General features: G+C 37.5%; 1 protein-coding gene across 1 annotated transcript in view; it reads left to right on the forward strand.

Moving 5' to 3' along the window:
* KCNMA1 (potassium calcium-activated channel subfamily M alpha 1) overlaps positions 1-16,580 on the forward strand; it is an 887,197-nt gene that overhangs the window by 647,178 nt on the left and 223,439 nt on the right. The window contains 3 exon segments of the mRNA XM_031949466.1: positions 5,342-5,452; positions 8,954-9,059; positions 11,177-11,259. Of these exon segments, the coding sequence (XP_031805326.1) occupies positions 5,342-5,452; positions 8,954-9,059; positions 11,177-11,259 (300 nt within the window).

Genomic DNA, 16,580 nt, shown 5'->3' on the forward strand with positions numbered 1-16,580 from the left:
TCTCTCATGATGAAATGCTGGTATGTTCTCTTGGCAAGTACTTTTCTAAATGCATTCCCAGCTGTGTCAGACGGCTACCAATGGTGGATGGGGGAAGGGGGAGAGAGATGAGAGGTCAGATCAAGACAGCGTGATTAGAAGGCTCAGCAGAAAGACAGAAAAGAGGTTTGAGCATATGTATTTGATATAAATATTATAGTTTTACAGAGACATCTAGATCAATACATGCCACATTTCATTTGCCTCCTTGAAAAAGTGAGCACAATGTATTCAGCGAAAGCTGTATAGGATTTTCAATTTACTTTGTATGATTTATTATGACAGAATGGCTATGGGTTTTTTAAGTTCTTTATACTTGTTCCAGTAAAAATGGATAGAGTATCTTTAAAAATAAACAGCCCTGAGCCATGCATTTTATATTGTCTTCCTGAGTAAGGCAAGAACTGTCTAAAGTCTCCGCCTGTGGGACCTGGCTGGAGTCATAATTATTTTAGTTTGTGCTCTTTAGCTGAGTCATTTTTAGGGTGTGTTTGTCTTGGTCCCCCAGAAGCAGCCTCAAGATTGGTGACAGTAATTTGGAGAAGTTGGGTACAGAGAAAGGAGTCTCTTTCCTCTCTCTCTGACATGGTAAACAGATCAAAGCTCTTTGCAATTTAGGCTTTGAAAGGCCATCTTCTCCCTTCCTGCTCAGCCAATACTGAATGTGTGCCCTGGCAGGATGTCAAGATATTGGGCACTTTGGGAGGTGCTGATAGAAGTCACTTGGAAAGTTCCTCAGTTTCCTCAACAGGATATAGACATTCAGGATTCTCTGGCTTTTAAACATCATCCATCTATTGTCAGGCTGGTTAGATAGGTGATCTAGTCCATCTCTGAAATGGTGTTAATTTGGTAGTGGAAAATGAAACATGGAGACAGTGTACTCCAAACTCAATGCAGCTTTTTAATCATCTACTATTTTGGCTTCAATTTCTGGATCCTCCTTTACCTCCAAATTATTTTAAGGAAAGATATATTTCACTAATCACTAATATCAAAAGAGTTTCACTTTTTGCCTTAAGAAAGATTTACTTAGGGTATCCACTGAAACTTCCTCGTCTGGGCAGTCCCAAATTCTCAGACAGATATATAGTGGATGTGAATAGTTCTAACAATTAGAACTCAAAGCTTAGGCATTTAGTGAGAGAGTCAATGCAGATTGGAAATTCATGTAACTGACTTAGTATTGGGGAGTTGTCTGGGACATTGAGAGGTTAAAGAATTTGTCCAGGATCATGCATCTAGAACCTGACAGAGGCAGGAATTAAAATGTTTTGAATGAGATCTTTCTGATTCTGAGACCAGTCTTCTATTTACTACATCAGTCCTCTAAAAAAAAAATGGATTGAAGCATTATGTTAATTAAAATCCTAATTAAAATCGTCAATATTAGCATCATTTACAAAGTATTTTGAAAACTCCTTAGCCTGTTGTCTTGAGTTGCCTGCGTTAAATGACTTGGATTAGATCAGTTTTATCCCTAATAGAGCTAGCCCTCAGCAAAATTGTGAAATGAGATAATAATTCTCTCTGGCATCTCTTCAGTCTTTCTTTTTTTCTTCTTTTCAGTATTCTTCCCTATAATTCTAACACCCTCTATTCTTGGAATGCTTCATCCTTTTTCTCAAAGGAGAAAGTAGACATGATAGATTAATGTACCCTAAATGCATAATCCTTCAAGGGTCATTATAAAACATGATTATAGGTTTCCATAGAAATTAGGTTTTATGAGTGGAATTTATGGTTTTTGGTATCTGAGTAGAGTAGTTTTGTTTTGCTTTTTTTTTTCTTACTGAAGGAGTAGAGGAGGCCTACGCAACAGTGTAAAAATTATTGCAAGAATCCTTGTGCTGGACTCTTGTTTATCATAGTCCTTCCTAATATGTAGTATTCATAATTCCTTCTACATGCCAGTTTGGATGTCAGCTAAAGGATATATTTTGGAAAGTATAATAATTGAGGGTACAAATATGGAACCTTCCCACTTTAACCCTTTTCTTCCTTCCCTCTTCCATTTCCCACTCCCAAATTGCTTTCACTGAATTTTCAAAAGCCATGAAAATATTCCTAGGAAATAAATTTTCTCCTTTCACCAGTCTTTCACCCCAATTCTCCAGTGCCTGTGGCTCCCCCCCACCAGGAGAAACAGGTCCTTAAATGTTGATACTGAATTAGAAAGGCAGCTTCTTTCCCATCCATCAATTCTAACTGCATTCAAACATTTTCAATATGTTGGCTCCTTGATAACTTTCACTGTATGGAAAACAAAATGGAGGGAAATGATTATTGGCACAAGAAGGGGAAGCCGTAAATCTTCAAATCAGATATAGGACAGATTGGAACAATATGGGTTTTCCAAGGTTTCTATGATAATGTACCTAATAACTCTCCTTGGGCAAAAAGGCAATCTGTTTTCAATCAATCTCTCTTTTCTGAGCAAAAATACCAATTATATTGAAGGGAGATTTTTTTCCCCTTACTATTTTTTTTTCCTTTTGATAAAGACTACTCTCCACCCTTGAAATTATTCCGAGAATGAAAGATATATATTTTTTCAATTGTCTGCAATGTTATTGGACAGCTAACACCAAACGAGAAGAGTCAATTCCTTTCCCCCTTTTTTTTTTTTCAGTTTTTTTTTTTTTTTTGTTGGCTGTATTTGTCCATTTCTTAAGAGAAGTGAAAGCTAATTAAAGGCTTAAAGGATAATATTGATTGCATTGGAATATGTTTTATGCATCCACAGCACAGTTCCAATTAACTGAACCCTGCCTGTAAGTCTAGCTGGATCAGCTTTGTGGAGCCTTTTGATTCAAGACATTAATAGGTTGATTCAGTTTAGGATAGGATGATATATCTTGACACAGCTCAGCTCAGTTTGGTTATTTAATGATGACCCTTGGGCAAACAAGTAGATAGTAACATAGCAAGAACTAGAACCCTGAGCCTTAATTTTTACTAACTTATAAAAGGAGGAGAATCATCCATCTCCCTGCTCCATAGGGAATCAATAGAGACTATTTGGGATTGACCGGGCTCTCTAAAAGAAAGCACTGATGTTATAAAAAGTAATATGAGTGCCATTAGAACAGGTTAGATTTCAGTGGCTTTGTCATTAATAATCAAACTAGGAAATCTAAGGGCATGCTTTGCATTAGCCATCAATGTCCCAATACCTTATTGATTTAAGCCCCCTTTCTTGCTCAAACCTATGTTCTATTCATGCATATTTTTTTCCATATCCTGTGGTACATATTTTATCACACATTTAGGCATACATATGCATTATTCACATATGTCTCTATGTCTAAATTTATCTATATCTAGATATTATGGGCACAGAGATGAAACCAAATGGTGGTTAGCAATGATCAGAGTTAAAAGATGTATATAGTTCTAAATGTTGATGTAATGGCCCCATTCGACCCTGGAAGTCCAGGATTAAGAACAAAGATTAAAACATCTCCTTGGATGCAGTACATTAACATCCCTGCCTCCTCTTTATAGCTCCAGTTTGCCTGATCGCTAACTGTACCACCGTAACAATAACAGTCCGTAATGGCGATATTATTAACTGCATCGTGCGTATTATTGATTTACTCTTTGTTCTGCATCATTATCCTTTCACCAATGAGTTTACTGCATCATTCTCACATACTCAGTCAAGCACCAAATTACAATGATAGGCCAACCTCCTGTAATGGCCTCTAATGGAACATTGCATAAGTAATCATTGCTGCCTCCCATTATGCACTGCTTCCAGCCAATGAGGGCTTGGCCCTCTTGGAACACGCACAGAGCAATTATGAAGTGGAGGAGACCTGGTGGTTCTCAATTTTGCCCAGGAAATTACCTTGTTTCATATTTGCCACCTGCTGGTGCCTCAAAACCCAGCCAGCAAAGCTGCAGCCATGGTTGGTGCCTTTTGTTGTAGTCTCTGGTAGGGTCCAAGGCTGAGGTCAACATTGGAGACTTGCTTTTATTGTGTTCTTTACCCGCTCTCTGCCCTCCAAAAAAAATTACTGGCCTCTCTCCAGACTTGAGGATTCTTGGCTTTGCTCTTTACTTGTGCATTTTGGGAACTGAAATGAATATACTTAACGGCAGGACAGAAGTAACAGGCTTAATACTTTATCCTTCATTCCTGGAGTAAATCACTAGGTAAACTCAGTATGAGAGAAGAGGCTGCTGACCCCAATATTTTATCTTCAAAAAAGTGGCTACTCTACAGTCAAGAGTAGCCATATTCCATCAGAGTTCATAGAAAGGGCACTGTCTCATAGAGACAAAAGACCCAGGATTAAATCAAAGCTGGACCATTTACCAGGTGCATGATCTTGGGCAAGACATTTAATTATTTTGAACCTTGAACTTCTCATCTGTAAAATGGAAATAGCAGCTTAGGTTTACCTGTTGCACAGGTGTTGGTAAATGTTTTCCTGCACAAATGGCAGCCATGACTGTATACCTCCTTCCCAACTAATTATCATTCTCCCATACTAGTTGGAGGAGGCACCCCATCTAGACCAAGGTGCGCCCTCTCCTCCACCTACCTTCCCATAATTCCTTTGTCATGTATGGAAATCCCATGGAGCATAACCAACTCAGCCAGTGATGCGGCAGTCCCCATAGCCCCATCTTTGATTCCATAGGCGTTCCATTCTCATTTAGCTTTGAGTAATGCCCACTTACTGTAAAGTGTTACATGCTCCCATTGTTGGAGGAGTTATGGCAGAAAAATGCAAAATTTCCTTTTAACTGCTTATGGCCAGCAGAGCCTATAATGTGTCAAGCCACACATTAGCTGCCCTGATAAAACAGTCTGCTTTCATACACACAAAATCATCGTTTCAGCAAGATTTGTTATCTCATTACCTGATAAGCTGTATGTCATAAACCAAACCTCCTACAGTAAATCTCCTGAGAGGAGGCTTTGTGGGCAGAAAGGGAGAGATAGGAATCTGCAAAGGGGCTTGATAATGTAGCATTTAAACTCACCCATAATGCCACTTATTGTTAAATGCATAAAACTACTTGGCCAAATGGTTTGGCTTTTAATAGGATTTTGTGCAGCATCAGGTGAGAACCCATATGCCTTTTTTGTCCCTAAGTCTCCGAGCACCTGCTAACACCTCAGTTTTGCCTCATAGGCCACAGGGAGATGGGAAGCCGGATTTTTAGGAACGCAGCTTGAGGAGACAAATGCTTCCTTTGTAGCTGTTGCCTCTTTCTCCGTCTTGCCCATGGGGGGCAGGGTTATATCTGGTCTCAGGGTTCACTAACCCAACCTCTCTTGTCACAGGCATATCGTTGTCTGTGGGCACATCACTCTGGAGAGCGTGTCCAACTTCCTGAAGGACTTTCTGCACAAAGACCGGGATGACGTCAACGTGGAGATTGTCTTTCTTCACAAGTAAGGGGCACTCTATCCAGGCCATAGTCAGTCATTCAGTCAGTCAACAAGCATTTATTAAGCATTTAGTATGTGCCAAGGGCTCACTTCGTGCTAGAAGTATAAAGAAAAGCAAAAGTAAACATAGATCCCTGCCTCCAAGTGGCTCATCTTCCAATGGGGGAGACAACGTGCAGATAACTACACACACACAAACATATATAGGTATATGGTACATATAAATATGCAAAACACATGGAATACACATGCATACACATACACACAATATAATTGAAATGTAATCTCAGAGGGAAGTTTAGGGCAGCAAAGAAGATATGTATGGTACCACCTACTACTTTGGATTCAAGTCTCTTCCTTTACTTTATGATAAGAGAGCATTTTGATACTTCTTCTGCCTAGAATCACTCCTAGGGTTTGCAGATATTTTGGAGGATATAAAGTCACATAAGGGCCTGCTCTGATCTCAGAGTTTTTGTAGCCTAGTTAAGTAAAGAAACAATGAATGTAAGAAAAGTTAAATTGATTGCTTCAGTGTTTCAAAATGCCTTATTTATCCATGAAATTAATCATTAATCATGCTGCTGCTGTTGCTAATGATGATAATAAGCACTTACATTGTGCTTTTTAATTTGATCCTCACCCTACCCCTAAGAAGTATATGCCATTTGGAAAGGAAGCCAACATTTATTAAGAACCTACTGTGTTCCAAACATTCCAAACTTGAAAAGTGCTAAATATCTTACAAATATCACCTGATTTGAATTTGTTTTATTTCTTCAGTAGTATGCTGGACTCAGACTTAAAGAAATTTACAAATGATTGTTTTGTTAATTATCTAGACGGAAATGATGGAGAAAATAATAATACAAATTATTAAAGTAATAATAATTATTAAATATAAATTATTAATTAATGAGGGCTGGTTGTTAAAAATTTGCCAGCACAGCACTAGTGTGGTTCTTTTCATTTTATAAATGAGAAACCTGAAGTTAGACAGTAAGTGGCTTGCTCATTATTATACAACTAGTAAGGATTTAAGTCAGGATTTGAATTGGCTTTTTCTGATTTCCAAGTCAAGCACGCTAACTTCTGTATCACTTGGTTAGATAAGGATATTCTTTCCTATGTACTGAATATAACCTCTCCATACCTTTTGAAAAGTTTTATGACTTGTTAATGCTCCAGAATTCTTCACCTGGTGGTTAAGTCTGAAGAAATTGACCTCCCCAGATGTGGCTAGTCTGGCAAACTGTATATATATGGCCAGACCAAATTAATAGCATTTTGTATTTGAAATGTCAGGTTAGACTAGGCCAGCCAATGCTCTTGCTCTGGAGGCATGATTTTTAAGAATTTCAAAGTAAAGTTCCTTTAAGTGAAGAAAATAGCACTGTTGCATGAGGCAAGCAACTCTATAGAAGAAATTTCTACTTACAAGAGTCTCACATTAGCTTTACACCAAGAGAAAGAATACCATTGTTAAATATTCCTCAAAACATGTGTTTGTTGGCCCCAGCAATCCAGGTCACTTTTCCCACAATCTCTTAATAATAACTGGATGTTCAACCCTCCCCCCCCCCCGTATTAATTCTTTTTCCTTATGAAGAGGTCAGATATGGGTTACTGACTTATCATGGTCAAAGGCCAGTAAGAGTGTGATCTTAAGAGTGTATCATTCATTCAGTAAAGGCACTCTACTAGGAAATGAGGATAAACAGACCAAAAAAAATAGTGCCTGTCCACAAAGGGCTTACATTCTTTTAGGGAGATATAGAATAGACATGAATAAATACACACAAAATTTGTACAAATGAATTTTGGTAGGGAAAGCACTAACAACTGGGTGGGTAAAGAAAGACCTTGTGTATATTATACCTTGAAAAGAACAAGGAATTCCAGGAGGCACCCAATCAGAATACAGAGATCTCCTTCAAAGAGCACTCTCCTCCTCCTTCTGTTCTCCTACTACAGATGCCTAAGTCTGAGCCATACTGGTCAAGTTATATAGTTATATGCCAAGATGTTCAGGATCAATTGTTCCAAGACTTTCTATAATGAAGTTGGAGTTCATGTTATTAGCATTTCTCACCTATTTATCATTGGATCCTCTTAGTCTAGAGATAACATAAATAGCACAGGAACCACATGTATCCCACTGTACTCTTGAGAATAGCCTAAATTTAATTAAAAATGCAGTTCCTATCTGATTTTAATGTGTTGATATATTGATTTAAAAAGGAATATGTAGATGTGTGGTTTTCTAAGTCCCTAAGTAGTTCAGAGGGATATTTATGTATGATTCAGTGATCCCGGATTCTATTTTAGTGTGACATCACTGTCTTAAAATACCTTCTCTCCCTGTCTCCTGCTCCTGGCTCTAAATTATTGAGCCTTGGATCCAGCTGGGCCTTGAGATGTTGAATAGATGTTCGTCATACCTACCAATTTCCTCTGTTTAAAAAAGTCTCTTCCTAGAATCATAGATTTAGAGATGGAAATAAATTAGAAGTCAGAATCCAACCCCCACACTTGACAAATGAGCTCACTGAGTTCCAGGGGGACAAAAAAATTGTCTAAAGTCACATTGGTAGAAAGTAGTTGCCCATATCTTTTTGTAAATATTCTTTTGAACCTAAATTATTCTTGCAGAGCTCTCCTGACAAAGGACAAAGCTACCAGATACAACAATTAGAAAGAACTGAGCAAAGGCCAGGTTACAAAGAGTTGAAAAGTGCTCGTTAATCTCTGATCTAAGGGCCATGAGGCTGCATCAGGAGATTCCAACCACTTTTTGCTTTCCCATTTATAAAATGGGCATACAAAAACTGGTCTCCCTAGTTCCATCTACTCTGTATATATTTTGTATGTGCCTAGTTATTACATCTCCCCACTGGATATTAACCACATCAAAAGCAATAATAATAATGATGGGAATAATACAAAATTGTTATTAGAATTTGAACTCCATGATAACAGGGACTATTTTACCTTTGTTTAATTTCCTAGCACACAACACAGTACTTGGTACATAATACTTGAATCTTATTGACTGACTGAAAGACAGAAGTTATGATAAAAGACAGGAAGCCAAAAGACCGAAGTTAGGAGAACAAAATGACATACTCTGTTAGGAACCAAGCAGCTTTCCTTTATTCTAGGTATAGCATTCACTACTTTACTCAGTTGACTTTTGAAATCACCAAGCAAATAGTACCCCTATAAAGAAGAGCCTCTTTCTTTAGGATTCTTAGTACATGGACATATTTTTTTTTTCTAATGACCCAGAAGTTTGGAGTATCACCTGTTCCTTGGATTAGATATCAGGGTTTCAGGTCACCTGAATCTTTCACCAATGATGCGGCACGTGGCAGTTTTGAAAGAGGGCAGATCTTACTTTCTAAACCTCTCTTCGTGGGAGCTTCAGGCAGTAGGGAAGTCATAAACGTCAGAGAACCAGAGGTGGGTATCTTACTGAGATGCTTCTGTTCTTTCCTTTCACAGTATTTCCCCAAATTTGGAGCTTGAAGCTCTCTTCAAACGTCACTTTACTCAGGTGGAATTTTATCAGGGTTCAGTCCTCAATCCACATGACCTGGCAAGAGTCAAGGTAAGGTGCAATTAGCTGTTTCAGGTTTCAAGCCAATTGGTTGACCATATTTAACTGCCTACTGTGGTATTGGAGGAGACAAGACTGAACTCAAAACTCTCCTGTCTTCCAGCTTACAGCCAACGACTTTTTTCACAGTTTATAGGGAAAGCAGCGATTGGAGGACATCCCAGAATTTTGGAGGTGATTCTAATATCCCTTCTGAGACAAACAGGAACATAAAGCTTTAATAATCAGCCTGTTTCTGAAATCAGTTACTGACAGAGAAGAGGAAGAGAAAAAAATGTATTCTTTCCCCTTGAACACTTAAAAAAATTCTTAATTATTTTCCCACTTTTTTGTTACCTCCCTCAGAATACACATAATTGGCCAGTACTAAATAAAGGAGACCAAAATATAGACTCAGGGGTCTGATTCCAGATATTGTCTTTATAGAGCAGCAATAAGGATTTTCTTTCATCTTTACTTTCAGGGCTCTACGTGCTACCTGAATATTGTTTTACTTTTATCCTTTTACTTGAGGTTGTATGTGTATATGTGTGCAGTTTTAATCTAATTTTTATAAACAAAGATTCAACTTTTGCTGATGACTTGTGCTTTATCTCTCCTCTCTCCCCATCCTATTTAAATCTACTAGTTTCCCATGAAATTCCTATTATAGTTTGGCCTGAGAGATGTATGGCAGAGAGACTTAGGAAAAGTCCTAGTGTTTTGATGAGCACCACCACCTGCTACTTTATATATGCATTTGGGATTGACTGAAATACAAGCCCTTGTTATTGGGAGCAAAGGCACAATTAAGAATTTTACTCTCAGGGGAAGTATCACAAAATATAACTGGGTAATTTGGGCCATTGTTGGGGAGAGGCAAGTAGGTCAGGGTCCCTAGGACACTATTATCAGGCCACTGCTGCTAATACCTCTGTACTGAGATCAGGGAGCACAGGAGAGAACTATTTTAATTAGTTGTTTTTGCTAAGTAGGTGCTTAGCAGCTAAAGGACAACCTGTGTTCTCTAACAATGTTCTCTAAATTTAGTGCATGTGAAGTTCCAGTTTTTGGAAAAAGGCACCTCTCTCAAGAAATAGTTCTGATTGTTACCTTTAAAAAAGTTGGTAAATTCTTGGATATTAGTTCCAAGAAAGTCTTATTAGACAAATTAGAGGTGATTTAAGAGTATATATTTAATCTTTTAAGAATAATATTGGAGAGGAAATCATATTTTTGCATCCAACATTTTTGGTGCAAATGTAAAAATTCTAATAGTGAGTGAAATATACCATAGATCTGACCTAACAAGCTATTGTTATATTTATGCTGTTGTTTTTGTTATTTATTAAGACTAACAAATCTTAATATTATCTCAAAGACTTCAAATTAACTAAAAGAAATTTATCACTAAAGCAATATTATTAAATAAAAGTGATTAACACAATTACCTTACTTGGTCAGTAAGTAAATTTTCTTTTATCAGTGCTGAGGAAATCTTAGCTAGAATTTGGAATTTAGCAATATACCAAACTCCTCCCCACCTCTTCCACTTGTGCATATGCATACATCTCTACAACTCTTAATAGTTCTATTTGAGCACAAAATACAGCCCCTCTTGAAGGACAGAATTAACTTTCACTGAATATATGCTCCTATTTACACTTAATGTATGTCCAAAGGAACAGTGTTATTCCTATGGATTTGTGATTTCTGTCCTCTCTTCTTCCAATACTTGATAGAAGGAAAGTAGTTTAACCTCTGCTTTCACTTTTCCATGGGGAAAAAAGGACAATTGCACGGTTGATAAAGAAAAAGGAAGAGAAGAGGATGTAAGACTTAATTAATTGCTTGTTAAATAAATTGGAAGAGGGTGGATATAAATCACTATGCAAAATGAAAAGTATAATTATCAAGGTACATGTAGCTCAATCCAGCAACAATAAAATGAAATGTTTACATCCTACCAAGAAATCGCAGCCTACACTCTCGATGAAAACTATAATCTCCAGGCGCTTACTCTCCTGTGGGAAGCACCAGGTTCTCCAAGAGCTGTCAACTGAGAGAAATTGCAAGCGAGCCGAGTTATTTATATGTTTGTGTTTTGTTATTTTCCTTTGGTGTCTTAGATAGAGTCAGCAGATGCGTGCCTAATCCTTGCCAATAAATACTGCGCTGACCCGGATGCTGAAGATGCCTCCAACATCATGAGGTAACCATGGAGAAGCTGGGGAAAAGGGGTGGGTGGACTCCTTGATGTGCTGCCCTTTCTCTCTACTTAATGTCTCTTAGGAGTACCAGATTTTCCCTCTGAAGCCTTTTTTCTGAACTTCCTATCTGGTGGAGATAATGATGGTCGTATGGAAGGCCATCATTAGAGTGACATATATAGAGGACTCTGGAGCTATCAAGATGAAAACAAATGTGAAAACAGAAATATCAGTTCAGACTCCAAAAGGACAAGGGGGGTGCAGAGAGGGAGTCTAGACTATGGGAAAGAAGCACGGTATATACTGGGTTCAATTGCCAGCTGTGTCAATTACAACCTAGGTGACTGTGATTAAGTTCCTTGATTTCTCTGTGTCTCAGTTTGCTCATCCGTAAAATTGTGCTAACTGATCTCTAAGGTACCTTGTAGTCCCATGTCTATGATCTATATGATCCATTTGAACATGAATGATGTGGATAAATTGGTGGTTGTCCATTGAACTGGAAAGTGGTTAAACACACGCACGTGGGCACATACACACAATGTTGTAGTGGCCCAAAGATATATAAATCATTTAATATCTATACTGATTCCAGCTTGAAATTTTAGTTTCTATTATGGCAATTTTGGAAGGATCCATGGTAGATAGACTTGGTAGATATATCCAAGGCAATTGCTATAGAAATTCATGGACTTACTTGGGTCATTTCACTAGTAAATGTCACTAGTAAGTGAGCTCAGATTTTCCAACTCCCAATCTAGTCTTAGAAACAGGTAGGTGGTTCAGAGAATACTTCAAATCCAGCCTTAGTTACTTACCAGTTGTGTGACTCTAGGCAAGTTACTTAATGTCTACCTGTCTCAGTTTCCTCATCTGTAAAATTGGGGAAAATAATAGCATTTACCTCTCCGAAATGTTATAAAAATAAAATGAGAGTAATTGTAAAGCACTATATAAATGCTATTTATCACTCCTCCATTATCATCATTATTGTCTAATGGAGAGAGAATTGGATTGGGAGTTATAACCCTGAAGCTCAGTTCCTTGCTATGGCACTTAATTAAAGTGACTGTGGACAAGTCACTCAATCTTTGTTTGGGAAGGAGTAGACTAGAGCATTTTGAAGATTCCTTCTATCATTAAAACTATGTTCTTAGGAAAGTGGGTTAGACTTTGAACTTTTCTTAGGACTGTATTCCAAATAGCACTTGTATACCTTCCAAACACAGTATAGAAATTCCCCTCCAAGGACTCAGGATATGTGCCACCCCCCTTTTTTCACATTAAAGGGCAGCATGTTCTCATGAGCTAGTTTCAGTGACAATCAAGAACAATATAGAAGGAAGAGCTCAGGGAAAGTATTTCATTGCTGCTCAGTTTCACTGGATGTTTTTTCCATAATTTTGAATATCCATCCTATTGATTGAGTATTTATTTGAGCCTTCAGTATTGTTTGGGTTTGAATATCCTCTCTCCAGGAATTTGGTTAAACTTTGGGATCCTAATATTTTAGAATTCTTCTCATCTCTTCTATCCTTGCTTTAATCAGTTGTTCCAAGAGACATGAACTTTCCTGTCTCTAGAAATGTGTGGCAGGTCATGATGAAGTAAGGTTGGGCTGACATATTTAGGAGAGAGCAAAGCATCCCATTAGCATCTGGCCTTGGCGTCTGGCAGGGCACATCTGTCAGGATCTTTTCATTCCTTTTCCTTTTCTTTAGCAAATATGCCTGTCTATTGCAGACATTTATGAGCTTTCTTAATCAGGGTTTCACTTGGCAGTAGAAGGCACAGAAATAGCTTCTTGTTTCATATTTCACATATACATATTTTGTCTACTTCTTCCCAGCCCTCCCCATACTTCCTTGTTCCTTCAGGAGGAACAAGATTGTAGAAACCTTTGTGTGAAGAACCCATCTATTCTACTATGCTTAAAGGATGGGAGTATCCATCTCTACGTCCACTGGCAACACCATCTCACTCATTTTAATTGAATATTTCCTTAGTCATTTTAAAGGATAAAATGCAGACCTCCAAGGTAATAACTAAATTTCATTGTCTACCGAATATGCAATTGAAAATCTCACTCAACGGTAGACAAAGTCCAAGAGAGAAATGCTGGGATGGCACCTTATTGTGTGTATGCTGCTTGGAAGGTCAAGTTCAGAAATATCACTTCTCTTAATTGCCACAGGTTATTTAAGTCACAAGCCTGAACAGTTCAAGATTTTATATTCTATTACAACATTGATGTCCAAGGGTGATTGGCATGATGCCAAGCAATAAAAATCACTTAGCCCAAATGAAAGCCGCTTCTAGTTAAGGCAAATAAATGCCTTGATTTCTTCTCTGAGACTGGGGGAGCAAAACGAACATGAGAATGTTAGGTTAAAATTAGCTCTACTTATATTTATTTTATTTTCTTTCTTGCATCTAACAGGCTAAGAAACAGTATGCCTTCCTTAAATAAAACTAGCAAAGATGCATTTGAAATTAGTTTGCTTAGAAAGCTGATCAATATGAAATGATCTCACAACGTCTGGGACCTCCTGTTCCTTGAATTATACGTAAGAGTAGAACAATTCTTTTTTCAAAAACAAAATTATATCCTTGAAGAACAAAAACTCAACATGAATTTGTATGAGGGGGAAGTTTGGTATCTGTGCACTTCCCTAATGAACATCAATACCTTTTAGGAGAAACTGACACTTGGCTGAATCTTCCCTACTTCCCCCATCCCTCCCACCCCAATCTTTCCCCTATACTATATGGTTTGTATGTTTTCTTAAAAGACATGAGATGTATTTGATTTAATAAAACATAGATTAGGGTATCTGAGTGTAACTTTTAGTGGAAATAAAATGGAGAGCACTTAATACATTTGCTTCCATGCAGGGTTAGGTTTAAAGAAGACTTGACTAGCAAAATAGGACTGTGAACTTGAATTTTATTTTTCTGGTTTCTTTATTTCAAGAGGAACATGTATACCTTTCTGGACTCCAGGCAGAGGTATCCACACTAGATAGCATGAGCTATCCGTAGGATAGCCATGACTTGGATTGTTGGACTGTGCTTTTAATTTTTACTAAGCACTTTACGTCCCAAAAAACCTGGCAGTTCACATTGTTGAAGACTTTTATCCCCATTGTCCAGGTAAAGAAACCAGGGTTCAGGAAGGTTAAGTGTATCACCTGAGGTGAGTGTCAAACTAATTAGTGTCAAAGCTGAAATAGAATCTAAGCATAAGCTATACTTCCCAGTCAGTCTCCTTTTCTTGCTGGTTCATGGTAAATCAGAACCACATACAGAATGGGACCAGTAGCTTATTTTGAGTAAAGAAAGATAGACCAGGTATAAGATGGAGAACATTCCCTAGAACCCCACAGTGATTCTAACTAAGTCTTATATTCATTGAAATTCATTAGAAGTTCTCATTTAGAGGTGTCATTGAGAGTACCAGAATCTCATAATTGAGACCTTAGAGATAATCTATTGCAACTCATGTCATAGCAAGGATCCTTATAAAATACGTCTAACAAGTGAGCATCTTTTCCTGAAGATTTCTAGTGATGGAAAGCCCATTCCCCATCTTCAGAGGCATCACATTCTATTTTGCAGCTGCCTCAGACTTTTAGAAATGGTGATTGGCTTATATGAAGCCTAAATCTGGCAATTTTTTTTTGCTTCCTCAAAGCTGCCAATTCTCCTTCTTTATTCAGAGAGGTAAAATAAGGCCAATAGAAATGATAATAGCTATTAATTAGTATGTTCTTTCCAATGATTGGATAATTTGGATTTTTTTGTTTTGTTTGGAGTTGTTTGTTTATATTTTTTTTTTATAAGCCCAAGGAATTCTTAAGGTATAACTGGAGTGATTGCTAAAACCAATTGAAATAATAATATTATATTGAATTGAACCAATTGAAATAAAAATAATAAAAGAATTCTAAAACAAAAGGAAAGCATCTCAAATACCTTGAGGCTAATAGCTTATCCAAGTGGGTAGACACATTAAAATTTCTATTAATGCTAGGGTTAGCAACTCATGGAATTGAAAGGGACTTTCAAAGTCATCTAGTTTATTCATGCAGGAACTTAGATGTTATAGGTGCTTTCATTAAGGTTACATATTACATATTTAAGTTAAATTTTGGCTAAAATAGGACAAGAAAGAAGGAAGGATTACCCTCGAAGGAGATATCTGACCTTCTCTTGTCATTAGAGGGAAGAGCTAGGAGAAATGGAAAGAAGTCTGAAAGAGGCAAATTTAGGCTTGCTTTATGTGAGGGAAAAGCTAAGCCCTCTCCTTCCCCCCCCCCCCCAACAAACTTAACATAACTATTCAAAACTGAATGGGCTATCATGAGAAGTGTTGAATTTCTTCTTCATAAGCATATTCATGTACTGGATGACTGTTTATTGTGGAGGTTGTAGGAGAGATAATTGACCTTGGGAGTTCCTTTTTATTTGGAGATTCTGTGAACCTCCATGGTCCATTTTTGTCTTCATCCTCCCATACTGTTTCAAGCTGTTTATGTTTTACCACTCATTCAAGACTGCCTTTGGTGTTCCCTATAACTGTGTTTCAACTGGATTCAAATATCAGAGTGGAAAATGTGTGTGTGTGTGTATGTTTGGGAGTGTATGGTATGATTTATTCTCGACTAGCTTTTTTCTTTCTTTTTCCTCCTACCCTAGGAAAGACTGGTTGCTGGCTTCATTTGTTCCAGTTAGAAATAGAAATAATCTAACTGGCATTATCCTAGGAGGAATTCCTGACTATTTTCGACTTTCCTTCTTCAGTTCAGCTCAAGAATTTACCAATAATTTATTAATCAAAGTAATTACTAATCATCTACTGTGCCTGATTGAGGGATACATAAATGAAATTAATTAAGAGCTAATTCTCAACAAGATTTCATTCAATTCCTCAGTCAATCAATAAACATTTATTAAGCACCTATTACAGTCTAGGCACTATGTTAAGCCTGGGAGATACAAAGAGACATAAAAGTCCTGCTCTCAAGAGGCCCATCATATAATGGGGGAGATAACATGCAAACCACCACATAAAAAAGAACAACCCCAAAATCCAACAATATATAGAATAAATTGAAAATGCTCAATATAATTCACTACAATTAAAGGAAATCAGGAAAGGACTTCCTATAGAAAGTAGAATTTTAGCTGGGATTTATAGGAAACTAGGGAGGCCAGAAAGTAGAAATGAGGAGGGAGAGCATTCCAGGTATGGGGGACATAGCAATTACACAGTTAATAAGGATATAAAGTGATGATTGAGGTGGGTAAAGAAAAGATGCAG

Source organism: Sarcophilus harrisii, chromosome 2 (genome assembly GCF_902635505.1).
Source record: "Sarcophilus harrisii chromosome 2, mSarHar1.11, whole genome shotgun sequence".
Lineage (NCBI taxonomy): Eukaryota > Metazoa > Chordata > Mammalia > Dasyuromorphia > Dasyuridae > Sarcophilus > Sarcophilus harrisii.